A 23214-nucleotide genomic window follows, 5' to 3' on the forward strand; every position below is an offset into this window, starting at 1 on the left:
CATCAGCTACTGGGTGAAACTCCACAGACTAATATATCCTCATCCTCCCCAGATGAAGTTGTGATACCCTCACCAACTTATGTGAATGACATCAAGCGATTCCAGGATTTGATGAAGAGAGTAGTAGACACTCCCCAGATTCCATTAGAAGTAGTTCAAGAGACCCAGCGTAAATTGATACTTTACCATCATTAGCACAGGTAGCTTTGCCTATAAATAAGGAACTATTAGAACTTGTCAGATGATCTAACAGACTCCTTCTACTGCCCTTTCACACTCCTTGCCCCCACTCTCCCTATCCTCAACAGCTAAGAGGGCAGGTAAAGAATATTATGTCCCAGCTAGGGGTTCAGAATTCTTACATTCTCATCCTGCCTCTAGTTCACTGGTCGTGGATGCAGTGAGTGAATGTAATAGGCAACGCCATTCAAAGGTGACTCCACATTATAAAGACCACAAGTGTTTAGACCTTTCTGGTTACAAAAGTTATTTGTCTTCAGCCCTGCAATTCTGGATTGCTAATTGTCAGGTGACTCTGGCAAAATATACTCTTGGGGGAATTCTGTGGCGCAAAAAAAAAAAAAAAAAAATTCTGTGTACAATATTTTAAAATTCTGCAAATTTTATTTGTCAAAATAACACTGTACCAGTTTCAATTATTTTGGTAATTTATTTCAAAATACCTGTCAGCAGCAATGCAGAGAGAGAGAGAGAGACACACACACATTCCCCCAGGAGTACAGAATTAAAGAAACCCCTATGACAACCCAGTTCGTGTTTCTCTGTCCCTCTTTTCCCCCTCCGCCCCCAAGCCTAGCTGGGGGACCAGAAACCCACACTCCTTACCTCCCGGAGCCCAGCTGCAGGGAGTCTTCTCCGCCAGCCCAGATGCTCACAGCCCAGGGATCCAGAGGGACTAACAGCCTAATGCTGGGTCCCGGGCTTTTGTGGAGTTTCCTGCACGCTGCCTCTTTCCTTCAGGACATGCCGGGAACTGCAGCAGCAGGGAACCTTCCGGCTCCCTCGCCGTCCCCTCAGCAGTATCTTCTATGTGCAAGCTGGGCTTTGCTGGGTCCAGCAGACCCTAGTGGCACCAGAAACTCTGCAGCCCATTTCTGGGGTGGAGGGTGGGGGTGGGGAGGGAATTCTGTGCAGAACATCAGCACAGTAGAGGAACTTCCCTTTGATGGTTTGAAATTGTTTAGTGACTCCAGAGATGATGCGCTACAGAACACAGATGTGTTCTCTGAGATACTCCGGTGCGGGTCTTTATTCTTTGGGCATATATAAGCCTGTGAATAAGAAGAAATGTAGTTGGTCTCCGACAGCACAGAGATGACATACATCCCATTTCTCCATATACTGCAGGTCGTTGGAGCCACCTAAGAAAAAAACCCAGGATGCAGGAGGGAAAGTTCTCAACTGTTACTGCTACCCTGACACAGCAGTCATTGTCTACAAAATGTTTTTGATGCAGTAGTTGAGGTGCATGAATGCTCCTTTGATCCAGATCTGATGCTGCACCGTCCTGTCTCCCACCTTTTTGGAATTGTCTCTCTCACTTTCACACCTTATGGGGGCAAATTACCTCCAACAGGTTTTGGAGGGTATAGTGCTGGGTACTCCATCCACTTCCAGTGTGCTTTCCCCTCCCTTTTCAGGGACTCTTCTCACAAACCTCTTCAAAAACAAGATGTTCTGTCCCTTATTTGCATAGAAGCCATGGAACCAGTTCCCACTGAGTACAGGGGAAGAGGATTTAATTCAGATACTTATTGGTTCCTAAAAGAAAGGGAGGGTGGAGACTGATTCTAGAGCTAAGGATGCTGAATACCTTTGTCAAGATACAGAAATTCAAGATGGTGACACTTTCAGCTATCATTTGATCTCTTCAGGATGTGTCCTTTCATATCAGGATACACCCTTTTCCAGGAGGTTCCTAAACTCCATGATAGATCAGGAACGTTACTAAGATCGAGTCCTTCCCTTTAGACTGTCTAATGCCCCTCAGGGTGTTCACAAAAGTTCTGGTGGTATTCGCTGCACCGCAACCGGAGGTGTGCAAAGTTCTGTTCAAGAGGAGGTCTGGATCATCCTTCTGTAGGAGACATCTTTCTCTTCTCATAGTCAGGGGTCTACTTGACACCTTTTCCCCAAAGCCGCTCAGTGAGAGGGCTTCAAACAAAATCAGATGAAACAAGGCCAGTCGTTGTGATAGCACCAACCTGGCCAAGACAAGTGTGATTCCTTTGCCTCTCCTCGCATCCGGCTGTCAATGTTCAGTGAATGCCCAGTCTTCTCAGTCAAGACTCAGGGACCATTCTGCATTCCATCCTGAGCTCTCTATAGCTCAAGGCTTGATACTTAAATAGCTCTTAGGATTAGAACTCTCCTGTTCAGGAGAGGTTCAAGAAATCCTGCTTATTAGTAGCAAAAATTCCACCAGGAGGACCTACTTTCAGACATGGAAAAGCCTTCATCACTGGTGTACCTACTGTCACCTAACTCCTGTTGATTCCTCCATCTTGGAGGTTCTGGAATATCTTCTCCCTCTGAAGAAAGGAAATTTTTCTTATGAATTCCATTGCATTTAATCTAGCAGCCATAAGTGTTTCATTCTCTGGTGGAGGGTTTCTCTGAATATGCGTATCCTGCAACTTTCAGATTCATCAAAGGGTTAGCAGATCATTTCCCAAGTCTTAAATACCCCTCACCTTCCTGCGGCTTAAACTTAGTTCTCAATATTCAAATGAAGCTTCCATTTCAACTGCTAGCTAAGTGCTTGCTTCTGAACTCTCCTACTTAATAGCTATTACCTCTGCGTGAAGAATTGGTGATCTAGCAGCTTTCATGGCTGGCTCTCCCTCCCTACACTGTTTTTCAGAGAAAAGGAATCTCCATGAACACATCTGTGTTTCTTTCACAAAGTTATATCAGATTTTGACATAAACCAGTCCCTTCATCTTCAGTTTTCTATCCTGCACCTGATCTGCCTAGGAAGAAAGCTGCCCTTCACACTTTGAATGTTAGGAGAGGGCTGACCTATTACTTAGACAGGACTAGACCTTTTTTGAGCCTCCAGGACACTTTTTGTTTCTATTGTGGACGGAGCTAGAGGAGTTCCCAGTGTTTGCGCAGAGACTTTTTAAGTGGGTTTCTGGATGTATTATCTCTTGGTATACAGCTGCTAATATACAATGCCCAGCATTATAGCCCAAGCTGCCAAATCGAAGTCTGTTTGTTGCCTTGCTGAGGGACGTTCCTATTGTCGAGATTTGCAAGGCTGCTACATGGGCTTCAGTCCACACCTTCTTGAGACACTATGCCATGGCTGCTGATTCTCGGGCAGATGCTGCCTTTGGTTCTGCAGTTTAGAGTCAGTCCTACATCAAGCTCTGACACTCCCACTGCCTTCAGACGATACTGCTTGGCAGTCACCTCTAGAGGAGCACCCACAGGGACGCTACTCAAAAGAGAGGTTACTTAGCTTGTACAGTAACTGGGGTTCTTTGAGATGTCCCTGTGGTTTTCACTACATACCCTCCTTTCCCTCTGCTTTGGAGCCTCATTTTCTTAGGGCTTTGTAGTGGAGAAGAATCCAAGGGCAGTCCATCTATCTCCATTCCATATATCCATAGTACAGGGCACAGGATAGCTAGGTGTGCGCACAGAATGAGCACTGCTATCGAAAATCTCCAATTAAAGGCACATAGAGCACATGCTCACCTCAAGTGGAGCCCCCTTAGGGACATGCATCTCGAAGAACTCCAATTACTGTGCAGGGTAAGTAACCTCTTTGGAAATCTGTTTTTGCAGCTGGTGTTTGCACAGCTCGGTCTTACATTTTGACCTTCATTTCAGAAACTTTTGACACTGAGATATTTCTAATCTTTGCATTCAGAATAGGTTTAAAAATATTTTCTGTAGCTGAGTATGGGAATGGTCATATAATACAGAGATTCTGTAATTATGATGGATGAGTACAAGGGTCCAACTACTGTACTTATATGGAAGATTCTCTCTTTGCACAGCACAATGTGGTCTCAGGTGTGACTGAGGCCTTTCGGTGCTACTAAATATAAATATTTAATAATAATAATAGAGAAAAGACAGCAGATGTGGATGCAGAAACAAAACTTTTTGCGGAGCTTTTGTTTTGTCCTTTTGAATGTTGCTTTTTCTATTTTTTTTTTTTTATTCCGTTCTCATTCAAGTTAAGAAAGTGGACTGGAAAATAGCCTTTGTACACTGAAGTGCTGTTTCTTAAACTGCTTTCTTATGAACCATTTGACGAGCAGTAAAACAGGTCTCCCCCCTTATTATTTTAACATTTCCAACTTCTGTGTCCCTCTGAGGTGTTTCTTTCCACCTCCGTTGCATGTGTTTTATTTATTATATATATAAACGCCTCCTATTTTGCCCATCTCAATCTTTTACAAGCCTTTTAGGTTTTAATATTACTATTGAAATAATGATCTGTGCTGGAGAGGGTAATTCCAGTTGGAACAGTAACTTTTAGTTGAGCCATTGTGACAGTTGCTAAATTTTTCCTTCAGAGTGTAGTGGAAAGTATAACAGATACTGAAAATTATGGAATAGACTTAGAACTATGCCACTCCTAGCATTCATATGGAAAAGCTAGTTTCTTTGAGGATTTCTTTAAATCTGTGGGCCAATGCAAGACAAATTATCTTTTAAAAGTAGATAATTAACAGCTGCTTTAATACACATAGTAGTGAAAACCACTGTGCCTCTTGTCTTATGAGTTTGTCCTGGGATATAGATGTTGATCATATAATAGTTTTCACAGATTTGTCATTTTAATATATACTTAGTTTCTTCAGCAATATTTTTTTTAACTTTTGTTCTAACTCCTTCCTCCACTTGTGTCATAAGAATTCAGCTGGAACAGTTCTTTCTGTTTGTTTCCACAATAATATCCTTGGTGAATACCATTAATACTACTAGTTTCTTCAGTAGTCAGCTTTCTCCCTGTATGAAAGTTGACTAATGTTCTTTCTCTAGTGAGGTATTGTGTTAGAGTTAATGTACCTCATTAGTGAATATAGAGACTCTACTCTAAATCCTAAAACAAAGATTTGGGGAATGGGTTGAATTGAGAAACTTATTTGATCTTTGTTACCCTCTTATGATTTTGGCTTCTGTGTGATTTCCTGGAGAGGAGGGGAATCTTAGAGGTCTAACATAAAATGTAAAGATTCCATCATACAAACACAAATCTCTGACATGTCTTTTTTTTTTTTTTAACCTGAAAAGCTGAAACTTTCCTTCCAAACTGAACTTTGTTCTTGACTGTCTCCATTACAGAAACATTTTATTTCTATTACACGTTCCTTCCTGTATCTAACTCATTGAATCGCTTCCATGGCACTTTATAGACGTTCCAAGTAGCACATTGTTATACTCAGCCACAGAGAACTGTTGGGAATGCAGTTGTCCATTTTTACTGAACTATAAAATGTCATGCCGATGAAATATGAATTTTATAATAGGAATATAGCAAAATAGCTATAAAGAGTATACTATTATTTTATCAAATTGAGGTAAAAATTAAGCATCTAACTTATTTAATTATACTAGACACCTTCTAGTATAATTAGTCAGGTGCTTAATTAGTTATCAGTTTTCTGAATTCATATTCACTTCGCAATCATATCAGTATAATTTCAGATGAAAGTGTTTCCATTAAAAATCAAAGTTCAAATTATTCTTGCTCAGATAATCTTTTTGCTGAATTACTATATCAAGAAGAATTTGTCTCAAATTATGCATGCCGTGTGCTGTATTGTATAAATATATAGCAAACTGTAAAAATTTGCTTTGGCGCTTATAAAATCGAAGAGTAGTTATTTTTGGTTAAGAAGCTTTATTTCCAATACACTGTGCAATGCCTACATATTGCCGTATGTCAGTGACTCCTTTCACACAGCAAGCCTCTGAGTGCGAACCACCCCCCCAATTAAAAACACTTTAAAATATATTTAACACCATTATAAATACAGAAGGCAAAGCAGGGTTTTGGATGGAGGCTGACAGCTCACAACCCCCATGTAATAACCTCACGACCCCCTGAGGGGTCCCGATCCCCTGCTGTATGTGAAGGGGATCACTCACTGCAGGTATCACCCAGTGGTCAGGCAGGGCATAGCAGGCCCTCATTCTTTTCTTGGCATCCCTGTTGCTAGCCACTCTGGTTTGATGGTGGTCTGTCTGTTTTGTGACTCAGCCCTCTGGCCTGGTCATGTATTTTTATTTCCTCCTCTCTCGGAATGTACCCGTATTTATCAGCGTATAACACGCACTTTTTCCCCCTGAAAGGGGGGGGGAATGTGTGTTGTTTATACGCTATATAAACCTATAACCCCCCAGCGGGCGCGCGCCGCCCCCCCCCCCCCCCCAGCGCGCACCCCCCGCCCCCCCAGTCCTGCTACCTCCCCCCCCCTTGGACCCCCCCCCCAAATCTGCCCCTGCCCCCTCTTCCCCCCGCCGCGCCGCATTCCTCTCCCCCCAGCCCAGGCTGATCTGCTGCGCGCGCAGCTGGAAGGAAGGAGGGTAACACTCACCCCCTGAACTGCTCCCAGTCCCAGCTCTGGGCGGCGCGGGGCGAGTATGGACAGCGTATGGGGGGGGGCGAAAATAGGGCGAACCGAAAAAACCGCGGAGCTCGCCGCCCCCCACCCCCGCCCCCGGCCCCGTTTGTTTTTTTCGGGTTTTTTTTTTTTTCAGGAGAGGAAGAGGAGAAAGTGAGAGGGGGGGTGAGGGAGGGGGGGGGGGGGCGGGGGGGTGACGGCGGCGGGAGGCGGGCGGCGCGGGGGGTAGGGGTTTTTGTTTTTTTTTTCCCGATGGCCCCCCACCTTCTCCACAGCGCCCCTCACCTTAGCCCCCCTCCTCCCTCCGCTCCCCCGCCGCCCCCCCCCCCCCCCCCCCCCCCCCCCCGCCCCTCCCCCCCGACCCCCACCCCCCCCCCCCCAGCCGCCCCCGGCCCCGGCCCCGTCCCCCCCCCCGTCCCCGCCCCCCCCCGCCCCTCCGTCCTTTCCCGAAAATTTGCTCTCCAAAATGAAGGTTCCCCTATAAATGTCTGCGTGTTTATTCCCCGATAAAGGTATAAAGAATCCAGCAACAGGGTAGCCCTCTGGGTTAAGCAAGGATCTCTGAGTCTCCCCTTGGGTTGAGGTCTTGACTCTTCAGTCCCCAGGGCCTTCTCTCCCGTAGACTCCCCATATCAGGGGTCAGCTTCAGCCTTTGGCACCCCTAGGAGTTAGTAGGGCAACCCAACCCACCCTCTCCACTGGGTTCTGAGCCAGGACCCAGTGTAAGCAGCTGAGTCCTGCACCACCGAAGTGCTATACTACTGCCTCCCTGGATCACTTCCTATCCATCACCTCTTTTCCAACAAGTAAAGACAAGACATTAAATAACTGGATAATCAAAGATAAAGTCTTAGACCTTCTGAGAATCCCAAATTTCTTCCCTTTGGGTTTGGCCGCATCACTGTAGTCAGACCTTGGGCAGCAAGAGCTCAGAATGTAGGTCAGTTCACCTCCACTGTCTGCTGCGTATTGATCTGTCCTGCCCTTCTTTTGAACTCCTACTCTAAGCCATGCATGCTTTGTAGGTGTGGTGTGGTGGGGCTGTCTGTATCTAGAGCAGCTGCTTAACTCTCTTTTTTTTTTTGCTGGTGTGGGGTTTGTATACCTGTCACACTGTTGTTGTAGTCCACACTATCATTTGGTATTTGGAGACTCCTGATAGCATGCAGAGCAGGGTGGGTTTCAAACTTTTGTCTTGATAACATTGTCAGTGCTGTCAACTAAAATGTAATCTCTCCCTTACACCTTCTCAGTTCTCCTTATCTCAACGGGCTACATTGAGAATACACCTTTATAGAATATAAAGATTGATTGAACAAATCCTGCATCTTGACAGGGAGTTAGACTGTATGACTCTTGCGGTCCCTTCTAGCCTGATGATCTGAGCCCTTTTCAACAAGATATGCCACGATCTGAGGGTTTTTTAAAAAAAAACCTGAATATCATCTATCCAGGAATCTGAATTTCAGATCCTTTCAACTCTTCTTTATTGGAAATATAGTGGTCCATCTGTTCTTGTCTTATTTCCAGCAACATCAAATATCAGATGCTTCAGAGCCAGGGGTAAAAGCCTCAAAATGCAGCTAACTAATGCAATATATGACATCTCCAGTTTTAATCTTTTTCAAAACAGCTGATTTACATAGATGATTTAATCATATGTTTGTTGCTACATGGGTTTCTAGTGCTTGAACTGTATTCAGTTTATTTTAATGTATGTTAGTGTGTTCTGGGCTCAAATAAGCACCATACTTTTTAAAAGTTGTGGCTAGACTCTGCTTTACCGCACATGGATTTCATTTTCAAATATAGTTCAGATGATGGCAATGGTCACAGGGGGTTTGTAAACCTAAATTAAAACAGCTGCCAAGTACCTTTTTCACAAAGTAGGACAGAATTAAGAGAAACAATCTTTTCACAAATGAAAACTTAAATTATTGGAAAACGACTTAGTTGTGAGACAGGACAACCTGATATTTTATGTTTACCAATGGGCAAATTAAGTTGCGTACAAAGCACTGAGACTCTCATAGAATGTTATTTGCCTACATTCTGTTTCAGGTACCTATAAAATGAAATCCCTTGATGTTGTTTTTTTCATCACAGCAATACAAAACACTTTTAAAGCTGATCTTGATTACATTGTTTTTTGTAAAATCTTACGTTAATCTGTGATTAATACTTTAAAAAGCTTGTAGATGATACTTTAAAATGGAGCTTCTGTTGTGATTCTATACTTGGGGTTTACTGCCAAATAAAAGGAAATGTTTCAGTGCAGCGCTACTACAAAGAAGTAGATTGTTCCATGCAAGTTGTAATTTTTTGAAGAAAACTAGAGCATTAGGATTATCGCTGTTTAAAAAGTATTACTTTGTTGGAACACCAGACTTGTGTCCTGTGCAAATATAAGCCAGATATTTGTGCCCCTTACACAATCATATGAAATCTTGACCCACAAGATGTCATTTCCCTTCCTTGTCCCCTCTCTCCCAAAATAAATGCTATTATGCTGCAAAGATTTGTTGTTGAATGACCTTTGTTGTGGGGGGAAATACTGACTTGCAAACCTGTAGATTTACTTTCCTGTTAAAACCCTTGGCAATGTTAAATATAAATGCTGCTTGGTAGTATCATGCAAGTGTTCTGTGATGTAATGTGAGTGATGCTGGTTTGTTGACTAAGCCTGGTCTCTCAGGGCTTGTCTACATTACCTGCAGGATCAATGGGCAGCGATTGATCCAGCAGGGGTCGATTTATCGCGTCTAGTCTAGACATGATAAATCGACCACCGAGCGCTCTCCTGTCGACTCCAGTACTCCGCTGGAGTGAGAGGTGCAGGCAGAGTCCACGGGAGAGCATCAGCTGTTTACTTACCGTAGTGAAGACACTGTGGTGAATAGATCTCAGTACGTCGACTTCAGTTATGTTATTCACGTAGATGAAGTTGCATAACTTAGTTCGATTTCCCACTGCCTCCCGTACCAGTGTAGACCAGACCTCAGTACCCGGACTAACAAGAGTTAGGAGTTCTCAGGTAGTAGTGTTCTCACTCAGTGGTGAGTGTGTGCATCACATGTGGACAACAGAGACTGCCTGACGAACTGAGTGCCATTATTGATTGGATCAAATGGGGTTCAGTTCTCTACCAGAAGAAGGGATGCAGAAGCTTGGGAAAGTAAAGAATTTGGGAGATCTGGATTCCAAAATGGATGTCAAGAGCCCCTTCCCACTCTCAGCCGCTTCTCTCAGGAAATATAGAAGGCTATATAGATTTGGAACAGCTAGTAATTCTTACACTGTAGGGAAATGTTGACATTGCTAAAACATTCCTTTGAAAGCGATTCTATCAAGGGCAGGTTTTGGTTGGGGCTAAAGGGGTAGATGTAATTAAATTGCAAAACCTTTACTCTGTGTGTGTGTGTGTGTGTGTGTGTGTGTGTGTGTGTGTGTGTACGCGCACATGGGAGACATATGTATATTAAAATATACTTAATTGTAGTATTGGTTTTCAGGACTGAAGTACTGAACTGTTAAAGTTTAGGGGCAGTACCTCTCAAAATTTTTGAATGTCAATTGAAGTCACATTTTCCTTTCTGTTACCTGTATTTGAACAATTGATATTTACTATTGCTGACTTTTTCTCTCTCTATCCACAATAGCCTAACTCTGGTGAGCTGGACCCATTATATGTGGTTGAAGTCCTATTACACTGCAGCAAAGAGAGTTTGAAGAATTCTGCTACTGAGGCTGCAAAGCCAGCAAAGCCTGATGAGAAAGGAGAGATGCAGGTTTGTAGTTCAGTTTCATTGTTAAATATCCATAGTGTTAAAATGTATTCTATATAGCAGGGGTAGTCAGTGGTGGTCCGGGTTTGGCCCACGGTTCACCTGATGCTTTTGAATGGACCCAAAAACCTTTATATTTAATTATTATCATTATTAATTTGTTTTTATTATTATTGTTCATTATTATTATTTTTTTCCCCTCTGGAGTCTGGACCTTGACCATACCTTGACCAAGAAATTTGGACCTTCACAAAAAGTAGATTACCTGGTATATAGCATCTTTTAGAGTATATCATAAAAGCCTTTGTAAACGTTAAGAAAAGAAGGGAATTTTATTCTCTAAGAAAGTGAAGGGAAATGCATTGATTGATGTAGCTTTGCATTCTTAAACAGCTGGTAGGTTTCACCTCAGAGGAATCTGCTTTTCAGTGGTGAACCAAGTGGTTCCTCTCTATCTATTACTTAACTCAAAGGAATGTTGTGTGATGTACCTAATGTTTTATAAGTGCTTTGAAATCCCTGGATGAAAGACACTTAAATCGTCAAAGTACTTTATAAATTTTAGAAGTGTGCTAAGAATGATATTGCCTCCAGGTGCAGAAGTATCATTGGTTTCTCTATGATATCTAGTTGAAATTTTAAATTTTCAAGGGCAGCTACACATCTTCCTTTAAATGTAATGAAAAATGTGTGACTGAACTCCCTACACTGCTTTGGAAATCACAAGCACTGTAGTTGACTTAATCATACAGTTCTACACATACTGATTTCATCTTGTGGGTCTTGTTCATCTTTGAATATCATGATTGTCTCATTTTTTTTATTTAAATACAATTTTTCTTTTTTCTATGAGCCTCTAAGCCTTGCCAGTTCACTTTAACCTAGCGTTTTATTCTAAAACACTTACACTTCTAGCCATTTTCCATTTTGTAATATAATAAAAAGTAATGCCTGATTTTGAGATAAGAACCACAACTCAGGAAAATACGTAGCAAAATTGTATAGAAAACATGATGACACTTCAAGCAGACTTGGCAGTTTTCAACCCCATAAAATGGTATCTACCATTTAATCTCAAGGTTGCAGAAGTGGGTTTTCAGCCTGCTGTATGTTTTATGTCCTTGCCCCTTTATTCTACAAATTTTGATTAAGCTGAAGATTTAACTCTGATTCCTCCATGTTTGTCTTGTTAGTACTCAGGAATGCTCATGTGCTTATTTGGTTGCCAGATAGGATCTTTTACATTAACAGCTATTCTTACTACTGCACCTTTAACAGTTAGATCTCTGTTAGCTCTTGGGAAGAGGTGGTTAAGCAAGAACCTTTAAAAAGTGATAGAAATCTTGTTTTAAAGGCCAGAATAGTTACTGCATCACAAGTCTCCTTCCATAGGTGTTGGGACAGTTGTGTTGGTGTCAGACTTTTTGGTCAGATTTTTAAAAACATATTCAGTATATTCTAATACAGGGGTTGGCAACCTATGGCACGCGTGCTAAAGACGGCACACAAGCCGATTTTTAATGGCACGCTGCTCCTGACGGGGTCCCGCTCAGCCCCCTGCCGAACCCCAGCAGCGGGCTGAGCCGGACCCTGGCAGACAGCACTGTGCCATTAAAAATGCTGCCCGACCCAGCCCACTCTTCTCCGCCCCTCCCCCCCCCCCGCCTACCGCTCTCACTGGCGGGGGCAGGGGGTAGAAGCAAGCTTGGTGATGCTGCTGTGCGGCAGGCTCCGCCGGCAGCCAAGCTTTCCCCTCCTCCACCTCTTCCCCCAGCGTGCTGCGTCGAGCCCTGACTCCTCTCCCTCTTTGCCACCGATGGCCCTTGTGAGGGAGGGGAAAAGAGCAGCCCCAGTGCCCTTGCTGCTCAGACCGGTAAGGAAGCGGGGAAGGGGGGTAGGAGTGGGGCCTTGGGGAAGGGGGGCAGGAGTGGGGGCATATCCCTCCAGCCCCCTGCTGTGAGCCGCTCAGGGCAGGGGGCTGGGAACACCCCCCTGATCCCAGTCCCCCAGCCCTCTGCCCTGACCCCTGCACCCCCTTGCACCCCAGCTCCCTCCATCCCCCTCACGACCCTATCCCTGACTCCTGCACCCTCCACACATACCCAGCCCCCCCCATACCCCCTGCCCTGACTCCTGCACCCCCTCACACGCCCCCAGCCCTCTGCCCTGACTCCTGCACCCTCCACACGTACCCAGCCCCCCCCATGCCCCCTGCCCTGACTCTTGCACCCTGAGCATCAAATGGGAACTCCTGCACCACCCCCCCCCACATTCCCACTTGCACCCCTTGCACCAAATGGGAGCTGCCCAGGTAAGCGCTCCACACCCAAACCTCCTGCCCCAACCCTGAGCCCCCTCCCTTATTCTAGCTCCTGGCCAGACCCTGCACCCCAGCCTGCTCCTTCACCCCCAGCCCTGTGCTCAATGCACCCCCACCCTCAACTCAGTGCAGATAGAGAGAGAGGAAGAGAATGGGCCAGAACGAGGGAGAAGGTAGGTACCCACTATATATGGGCAGGGCCAGGACCCCAGGCTGGCAGCGGGCTGAGCGGGGCCGGTGGCTGGGACCCCAACTGGCAAGGGGCCAGCAGCCAGAACCCCAGACTGGCAGCGGGCTGAGCGGGGCTGGCAGCCGGGACCCTGGCTGGCAGGAGCCAGCGGACGGGACCCCAGATCAGCAGCGGGCTGAGCAGCTTGGCCCACTGTTGGTCTGGGGTGCCAGCCCCGCTCAGCCCGCCGCCGGTCTGCGGTTCTGGCTGCCGGCCCCTTGCCAGCTGGGGTCCCAGCCACCGGCCCCGCTCAGCCTGCTGCCAGCCTAGGTGAACGGAACCCCAGGCCGGGAGTGGGCTGAGCAGGCTGGCAGCTTAAGATCAGCATTTTAATTCAATTTTATATTAAGCTTCTTAAACATTTTGAAAACCTTGTTTACCTTACCTACAACAGTAGTTTAGTTATATTATATATAGACTTAGAGAGAGAAACCTAAAAAACGTTAAAATGCATTATTGGCACGCGAAACCGTAAATTAGAGTGAATAAATGAAGACTTGGCACACCACTTCTGAAAGGTTGCCGACCCGTGTTCTAATAGATTAGAATATTAATATTAGTCTGATATGTTACAACTCCTCAGTTGGGTAATAGGCCATCTATGTGTGTCTACAAAGACAGCATTTTTTGAGTATGTCTACACTACAATTAAAAACCCATGGCTGATCCGTGCCAACTGACTTGGGCTCGTGAGGCTCGGATTGCAGGGCTGTTTAATTGCAATATGGATGTCTGAGCTTGGGCTGGAGCCTGGGGCTCTAGGATCCTGCAAGGTGGTAGTCTTCTGTTCCTTGTATGCTCTCTGCTTTCTTTTAATACCCTATTTGAGATGCTTGTTCATCCAGTTTGGTCTGCAACCCTTCCCTGCAATTTTTTTCCTGTAGCCTGGAATGCAGGTTCCAGATAGTTTCTGCAACTTTGACATAAAGTAATTTCAAGGACCGGCGGACCTCCCGCAGGCAAGCTGCCGAAGGCTGCCTGACTGCTGCCCTTGCAGGGACTGGCAGGCCGCCCCCACCGCGGCTTGCCGCCCTAGGCACGCTCTTGGAGCGCTGGTGCCTGGAGCTGCCGCTCCATATGCCACCTGCCCACAAGGCAGGTAATCATATGTGCTGCATGCAGTGAAATAAACTTGATAGCCCCCATTCTGCTGATGGACTTCTGCATGCATTATTTTACTCTTGCAGGGGTTTTGTTTTGTTTGGTTTTGCTCTTCGTTTTTTGGGTTTCAGTGGAGTTATAATTCAACATTGAGGTGCATTGGCAGATAGAAAACATGGGGGGGAAACGATGGGGAAATTTGGACTGCATCTGCCCACAAACTGTGTGGCTGAAGTCAGCACTATTAGTTTGTCACTTTAATGAAATTGTCTGATATTTGAAAGATATATATTTTAAAAGACTGCAGTATCATAGTTCTTTGTATACTGAAAACTATCTGAAAACCTGCAAAATCTGTCTTGTGGTGTTTATTCTGCCAGAACCCTATTTTGAAGTGCAAGGATTTCGGTCCTCTTCCAAGTAAGCTTTATCTTTGATGTACTTCAGAGAAGTACTACTTAACTTTAACTTTTGCCCTTTATAAAAAAAAATAACAACCTACTATGTACTGTGGAAAATAATCTAATAGTTGCAGAGATGTTTATTACATTATGAGTAAATGAGTTTTGTAGAATGTTAGGTTTAACTATGTAGCTGCAGACAGAAAACATTTTGTTCTTATATGTGGTAAAACAGAACCCAACTTATCTGCCCATAAAGCTATTGTAATCGACATTGTAGAAGTTGCTTTGGTAAACTAATTTCTTCAAAATCCCTAAAGCCAAATTCTAATGATATTTCTATAAAGTACAATTTAATGCTGCTACTTTGCTATAACAGACTTTTCCCTGAAATACAAAAGCATGTCACAATTTGCTAAATAGAATTGGGATGCTGTTCAGAGTTAGCTTATTAACAACATTTTCACACTTACAGATTGGGAATTATTGGTGCTTAAATGCTTGCTGATGAGAATAATGCAAATATAGGCTCCAGCTCAGCAAAGCATGTGTTCAAGTGGTTTTAGGTATTAAAGTTACTTTTCTAAAATTTGTGTAAAGTAGGTCTCACTCTGATATCCTTGCATTCAGATTTCTGAAACAGAAACAGCCTTACAAAACTCTCTAAAGATTTGGTTATTTAATATCTAGTAACTTTTGAATAGTAGGCATAATGTCCATTACATGCATCGGACACACTTCATAATAACTTCTTAATGATATTTCATGCTTCTGTCATACCCATTGAACTTTGTCACTTGCATAATGGTAAGATTATTTCTAACTGCTTAATAAACATGCGGTGGAGATTGCAACAGAGTATAAACAAGTCATGAAAGAAGTTGAGAATATACACGCTAAAATACGGATGCCCTTTTCTCAGGTATTGCATTGAAAACAGTCACAAGTGTTTACAGTAATGTGAAAGATGGACGTTTGTCACCACATGCAACACAAGCTCTTAAACCATGTAAAACAAAAGACATTTTGATAGATATTAACAGGATTGACTCAGCAAGGCATGTTGGTAGTCATACTTGTGCGTCATATCTGAAGAATTTGAAAGAAGTTTTGCAAATGCATGATACTACTGACTAACTGGACTTAGTTACAGTTCAGAAGATTGTGCTGTTTATTTTTTTTATAAAAGCAACAAAGAATCCTGTGGCACCTTCTCTCTAAGTCTATAAGGTGCCACAGGATTCTTTGTTGCTTTTACAGATCCAGACTAACACGGCTACCCCTCTGATACTTGACACCATTTTTTTTATAGACTTTCAAGGACATATTAACCTCTGTTTTTTAAAGCACTATTTAATTAAGCTTGGCAGAATTTGATTTTTATTTTATAATTTCAGTAGATAATATCTGTTTATTCTTAAGCTTTTTTCCAAATTTTATTGATATTTAAATTTCCATAGTTGCGGGAAATTATGGAGGGAGTCAGAATAGGGGAGGGATCAGGCAATTATTTAATGATGCTAGATGTTGAGTTTCAAAAAATGTAAAGCTTTTTATAACCATAAAAACACAAATTGTCAATGTCACATGTCAAAATGTAGAGTTTATATCCTTAAATTCTAATACATTCTCAGGCAGCATTTTTTCTTCCTTCACCTATTTGTAAATTAAATTACTATTATTGTTTTGTTTTGTTTTGTTTTTCATCCCTGTGTGGTGAAATTGACATTTACTGATAAAAAGCCAATCCTTTCAAGCCTAGTAATGATCCAGAAGAAAGTTGATTATAAAGACATTGGTTGAACTATTTAAAATAGAATGAAACAAGGTGTGCTAAACAGAGAGAAGACTAAAAACATGCAGTAACTAATACTTTAACTTTTGTACTGAACCTTGGGGAAAAAAGTTTTCAGTTATTACGTAAGCAAGACATTTCTCATCTTACTTGCATATTTAGAACATTATTTTCAAAAATGTAAAACAGCACATATTCATATTTGTATGATAGTGTGTTTTGCAAGTTTAAAAGTCAAGACTCCAAAATAGGAACAGAATAAAATAAAGCCTGCTTAAAATTCATGTACAGTTTTTCGTAAGGGACTTTGGCTCAGATTTTTAAAGGTGTACAGGCTTTGCTGTGCTCAGCATCGCAATGTCTAACTGCTTTAGGAGCATAAATCTTTTTTTAAAGGGATTTTAAGCATTTAGCCTAAATCCCAAGTGTCTAAAACCCTTTTGAAAATCAGATAGGCTCCTAAATCACGTAGGCTTTGCAACGCTGGCCAAAGCCAAGCCTATATACCTTTTAAAATCTGGACCTTTTTCTACTATTGCTAAAGTAATAACTAACATAACACTGAAGGATCATGCAGTTAATTATAATTTGAGCATGACACCACTGTTCAGTTAGTTTCATGAGGTCAGAAAATCTGTTACAAAATCAGGTAGGAAGAATTCTTTAGCCACCATTTCAATATGGGTTATTTATTCTGTTCCAGATACAATGTGCAGTTATTACAACTCTGGAATAATCTGCAAAAGAAATCACAACTTGCTTTCTGCTAAGAAGTTAGAAATCAATGAAAAATGAATTTTACAATGATTGAAAGGCATCAATAAAAATCTCCTGTATTGTTACTTTGTCATTTACCGCACTCTTTTGTTGTTGTCAGGTTGTTCCTGTTTTGGTGCATCTTCTCTCAGCTATCAGCAGTGTCCGACTTTACATACCCAAAGACCTGAGGCCTATCGACAATAGGCAAAGTGTGTTAAAATCTATACAGGTACGTAACTTCCACAAGAATTTTAAAAAACAAAACAAGCAGTATACTCTAAACAGCCAGACACAATAGGGCGTGAGAACACTGTTTCTTACATTCACATTCAGGTTTGCTTCATGTCTTCAGTGATCTGAGATTTAGTGTTTTAGAAACAGAATACATGTAAAACGTTGGTTGCCTTCAAACAAAATGACTTACCTGATTATTTTAAAAACTGAAATCTAATGTGCCTAGTTTCAGCATATATGAAACTTCAATAAAAGTTTCTTCTATACCTTAAATAGTCTAATTGTGCTGTTTTGTTTTGTTTTGCAGTCTGTCCTTTAAATGTACATTTTAATCTATAAAATCTTGTGTTGCTACTAATGTCTGCATTCCCAAAAGTGCATTTTTAAATCTTTTTGTTGCAGGAAGTACAGAAGCGGTTCCCTGATGGAGTACCATTATTGGACCCCATTGATGACATGGGCATCAAAGAGCAAGGACTGAAAAAAGTCATCCAAAAAATAGAAGCTTTTGAACATAGGATGTATTCACATCCACTTCACAATGATTCCAGTTTGGAGACTGTATATAAGCTTTGTGAAAGAAAAGCACAGGTGAGAGATGGACTATATCAGCAATTAGTTGAAGGCACAGCCAATAAGTGTGCTCCTCTCATTGATTACATTTTATCTGGAAAGCGAAATGTTAGTCACCCTCCTCCCAAAAAGCAATATTGCAGAATCTCAGTAGGTCTGGCTGAGTTTTCATGGAGTACGCTTTACTCTTTGAGGTATCTGATAGAAAGTGTGCAAATCTGATCTGAAAAAGATTTATCTGGAAAGATTGACATGGACCAGAAGGCTGCTCAGTTATCACTAATCCTAATCATTAAGAAAAATTAAGTAGCAATGTGCATAATACACATAATGTGCAGTGTCACATATGCCAGATATACTTTAAAGTGACCAGTTTTTCTACACTTTCAGACTATTCCCAAAACAATTCCAGAAAGATTGATAGGCTCGGTGTAAAAGACTGTTTAAAAACTGACCCATATAAAATATTTGATCATCAAAATAAGTGAAATCATACACTGGGAAAAATTCTCTGCTGCCTTACATTCATTGTAATCCCACAGAAGTCACTCAGTGCCCAATTCTTCCATTCTTATTCATGCTGAAATAGCACCCTTTTTCTGTGAGTATACTCATTAAAATGAATAGGACTGTTGGACTAAAGTGCTGCTTAGCTCCAGTTAGGCTGGGTATTGGAGTCTGGCTCTGATTGTAAATTAGCCTAGAATTAGGCCGCCAGTCTAGTCTTCTTTAACTGTGTGGTGCCAAGAGGGCTGGGGACAGCTGTGTTGGAAAGCTCTTGGAATCAAAGAATTTTTTAAATTTATGCATTTTGAAACTGATTATCCTACCCTACAATCATCATCAAGAAAGCGTCTGTCATCCTATGGAGCAGATGATTACAAGTTTTATGGCACAATTTATTTATATTTGATTATTGTTGGATGGTCTTGTGGTGAAGGCACTAGCCTGGGACTCAGAATTCCCAGCTCTTCCACAGACTTCTTGTGTGACTTTAACCAGGTCATTTTGTGTGTGTGTCCGTCCATTGATTCCCTATGTGTAAAATGGGGATGATATTTCCCATCCTCTTATGGGTATAGATATACTATGATGATGGAGGCCATATTGTTAGTACATGTCTTTAAAATACAACTATCTGTATCTTTGTATTCTGCTGAAGTTGTCTTAAGTGTCTGTGTTATGAATACAGGGTCTGAAAATGTTTGTACACTTCTGGGTTCACAGATTGCAGTGGATATTAGAACAGCAAAGCGAGAACTAAAGAAAGCCAGAACTGTCTTACAAATGGATGAGCTCAAGTGCCGCAAACGTGTATTGAGAAGATTGGGTTTTGCCACATCTTCTGATGTCATAGAGATGAAAGGACGAGTTGCTTGTGAAATCAGCAGGTAACTGAGAGTTCCTATGGACGTGTTATGCATACATATGCCTTGCTGAACCCTACTAATGCTTAACGTATTATATTTCTAATCCTTGTTACAGCATGATAGAGGCCACTTTTAAAAACCTTTAATAGGAATGCACATGTTAAAAATACATTTTCTGTGTATTATAAAGAACAGTGATTTTCTTTATAATAATAATAATAATAATTAATAGGAGATATACCAATCTCCTAGAACTGGAAGGGACCTTGAAAGGTCATTGAGTCCAGCCCCCTGCCTTCACTAGCAGGACCAAGTACTGATTTTTGCCCCAGATCCCTAGGTGGCCCCCTCAAGGATTGAACTCTCAACCCTGGGTTTAGCAGGCTAATGCTCAAACCACTGAGCTATCCCTCCCCCAAAGAAAAAGGAATAAGCTAGTGAAAGCAATAAGATTCTAATATCCTAAAGATAAAATGTAATGGAAATTTGAACTGATAAGAAAATGATCTGTTAAAAGGCCAAGTCAATGGCTTTTCTTTACAAAGCCCAGGCCTTAGTCTCCTGTAATATTTACTTTATCAAATATCCTACATTATGCCATGACAACTAGGGCCCCCTAAATTTCTATAGCCCAGTTCCTTGTGTTCCATTAATCAAGATTGCCCATAAACTCTTAGGTGTAGCAACAGTTATTCTAATTTCAGTAGTGTCAATGAACTGACGAGTATAATTTAATTGATGTCAAAGGGCTGCAGGAATAGATGTGTGAAAAACAATAAATGTGATTGTAGGAAGGTAATGCATTTACTAGGCATGTACCATGTTAGAACAGGTATTTCAGAAAAGATTCAGATGGGAACCGTATCAGTTAAATCAAACTTCAATATCTCAGAAAATTTGTCAGATTTATTTTGTACAAGTGGCTATATCCACTAAAAACTTGTAATTCTTGGTAAGTACAATTCTTTTTTTAAAGCTTAACACCACAGTGGTTGCTGTTTTTGTGTCTGCTCCATGAAATTGTTGCCCTAATTCTTTCTTGCTATTCTGATGCATCTTATTACATCAAATAACACAGTAGAATTAAGCAGTACATAACAAGAGTTGGTCAGTGGCTTATGAAACTCCATACTTCCATGTAATTTAGGAATTGTTTGCTAATTGTCTACTTTGCTGTATTGAGCTTTTACATTTTGATTTTCATTTGAGTTTTGTGTAGAAAAAGCCTGAAGTAAAAGTGCAACAGTATTTTAGCTGATGCCCAATCAAAGAAAACTCATGATTTGTCTGCAGATCTGTTTTTTATATAGCTCATGACCAGGTTTGCTTTAGATTTTATAAGCACATTGAACTGTTTGCTATATCCTATAATATCTTGAAAATGTAAATTGTATCCTGGTAACCATCTCTTCTCCAACAATATCAATCCCAGTTTTTCAAGGCTTTATCACAAACCAAATGTTCTAAACCTTTTTATTATTCTGTTTTCCTTTCTCTGGATCTGTATAATCTCCTTTATGTCCTAGCTGTCAAAGTGGTAACTAACACTGGGCATAGCTGCTGTAACAATTCACTTGTAAACTGGCAAGAGATTCTTTGTGGCTAAGTAAAGCTTTTTTGGTTTAGAAGGACTTGATCTTTTCTCGCCTCTCCTTTCCCTTCCCCGACAAATCAAAATTAATTTTCAGTTTTCCAGTAAATTGTCAAAATAAAAAGCTATTCTCTCTTGTGCGCGCAATGTACTTTATAATGCAAAAAGTATATAATTAGAAATATTACTTTAAGAGGTCTTTTACTTAAGCTTCCTTCTCGTTTTCTCCATTATAGTGCTGATGAACTGCTCCTGACAGAAATGATGTTTAATGGGCTCTTCAATGACTTATCTGCAGAACAAGCAACTGCATTACTAAGCTGCTTTGTATTTCAAGAGAATGTGAGTTACTTTTCGGAAGTCATAGATTTGTTTGTTTCTATCAAAGCTATAGTAGAACAACCAAATTCATGTTCCAGTACATGCCAGGCCCACACTGAAATCAGATTTCCAGGTTTCCACTTTACTGAAGTACAGACCAGTGAAGGTTGCTGAATGGTCCAAATATAGTCCAGCATTGTCTATTCTCCTGCCTCTGCTACAGCTGTCAAAGTATTCACTAGGAGTTAGACGGTCTTCCCTGCATTTCTGATAAAGTCTTTAAGGTACTACAAAGACAATTGTAAATTTTGAAACCATAGGCATCGTTATCAACCCAGCAGGATAAATCAAAAGCTGATTGGTGTGAAGTTAATAACAGTAAGTCCCTGGGGGAGAGGAGTATCAAGTGAGTTTTTACTGCCAGAAAATTAAGTAATTATAAACATGGTGAAATACAACTGAAAAAAAATCAATTAAATGTGTTTGAGTTGTGTGATGAGCAGTACCCTGATGATTGCAGTACCCAGCTCCACAAACTGAGTCTAGCAGCATATTAGGTTGTATGAAAAGGAAAATAAGTTTCAAAGAAAAGAAACAATGATATTTCCTATGGAAAGTGTCAGGCTGCATCTGGAATATTGTGGTCTGTTTTGTTTGCCTAAAGCGGTCTTTAAAAGGATATCCACGAACGAGGGGAAAGTACAGGAAGGTTCTTGGACCATCTTATGGTAGTAATTTTTATATAACTAAAGAAAAAGTAGTAGTATTTGGCAAGTTGTGATAAAATCAAATTTTAGCAATCCCTCTTCTCTCTGACAATAGCACTTCCATCCCTCTCCTGGAGTTGCTTTAACACACGCACACTCACTCACTCTTTGTGAGCAACAGCTTCAATTCCTTGACATAATCTAACTTGGGTACTTCCAAGGTGCCTGTTGCCATGGGTACCGTATCTAAAAAAGACATACTCTGAGGTGAAACATACTAGCAGAGTCATTGTACGTGGTCATGATTTGAAGCTACAGGACAAGGTTTAAACTATATTTTAGGAACGACTGCTTCTCCCAGAGAGTGGTTGGAAAGTATAACAATCTATTTTGAATTACATAGGAGCAAGTAGTATAAAGGAAGTGGTATACCATGTATACAGAATACAAATTACAATTGGTTATGCCTACATCTAATCTCTGTGAGTATCACTGGGAGTGCTGAGGGTTCTTACAACTTCGGTGTCAGTGGAGACAGGGGTGATGGCAGTTAGCAGCCAATAAGTAGGCTGGATGACATAAATTGAGTTTCTGTGGAAGTGTCTCATTTTGGAGGAGAGTTGGCTTTTTTTTTTTTTTTTTTAAATGAAGATAATTTCTGGGATAGCATACGTGCAAAATTCTTCCTCTCTCAGAGCTCAGACATGCAGAATGATGACCAGTCACATCCAAGATTTTCCCACTTTCTAGGGCTCCCTCCTTTGCATGTCAGTTTTAATTTCTGCCTTGCTCAGAACACCACATAGGAAGCCACCCTAAGTAGGACTTCTAAACTTCTTCAGCAGCCCTTGTAGACTCATTGGCAGCCATAGACTTTGCTAGAATTATAATGTTCTGGTGCAGTGACCTAAAAAGCCTTAACTTTTAGAACCATGGTAAATTCAAGTTGATAGTATAGAAAATATGCACCATCACCACTGAAGCTAAGGATGAATCCATGGACTCCATGAGGCTGGCAGCAAGCTCAGTGGCCAGGCATAAACACTGACATAAACCGTAAGGCCAAAGCTGCATACCTCAAAATTTGTCAGGTGTAAGCCTATTTAAGGAGATGCCTAATGAGGTCCTAGCTAACACTGAGAATCCAAGCACTTGATCCCTACTCAAGAAAATTCCAAGTAGGTCTACAGGCCCCCTCATATACAAGGGTGGAAGCTCTTTTCATCTCAACCCATAGGAGAGGGACTTTTTTTCCCCCAATAAAGTTGTTTAAAAAAAAAAATTGGAATTGAAAATACCTGTTAGCATGTCTGACATGAATGAGTTTGTTAAAATATTTTCATGAAGATTCAGGGCTCTAAACTCCTTGGGATGACTAATCTGTTGCTGTCTGGTCCCCATGCAGTGGGGCTGTTAA

At 41.5% G+C, this 23214-nt stretch overlaps 1 protein-coding gene across 1 annotated transcript in view; it reads left to right on the forward strand.

Annotated features, from left to right (window-relative positions):
* Nucleotides 1-23214, forward strand: part of MTREX (Mtr4 exosome RNA helicase) — an 82317-nt gene that overhangs the window by 46160 nt on the left and 12943 nt on the right. Inside the window, exons 19-23 of the mRNA XM_039545913.1 lie at nucleotides 10271-10399; nucleotides 17120-17230; nucleotides 17638-17826; nucleotides 19036-19199; nucleotides 21006-21111. Of these exons, the coding sequence (XP_039401847.1) occupies nucleotides 10271-10399; nucleotides 17120-17230; nucleotides 17638-17826; nucleotides 19036-19199; nucleotides 21006-21111 (699 nt within the window). The remainder of the gene's footprint in view (nucleotides 1-10270; nucleotides 10400-17119; nucleotides 17231-17637; nucleotides 17827-19035; nucleotides 19200-21005; nucleotides 21112-23214) is intronic.

Source organism: Mauremys reevesii, linkage group 6 (assembly GCF_016161935.1).
Source record: "Mauremys reevesii isolate NIE-2019 linkage group 6, ASM1616193v1, whole genome shotgun sequence".
Taxonomy (NCBI): Eukaryota; Metazoa; Chordata; order Testudines; family Geoemydidae; genus Mauremys; species Mauremys reevesii.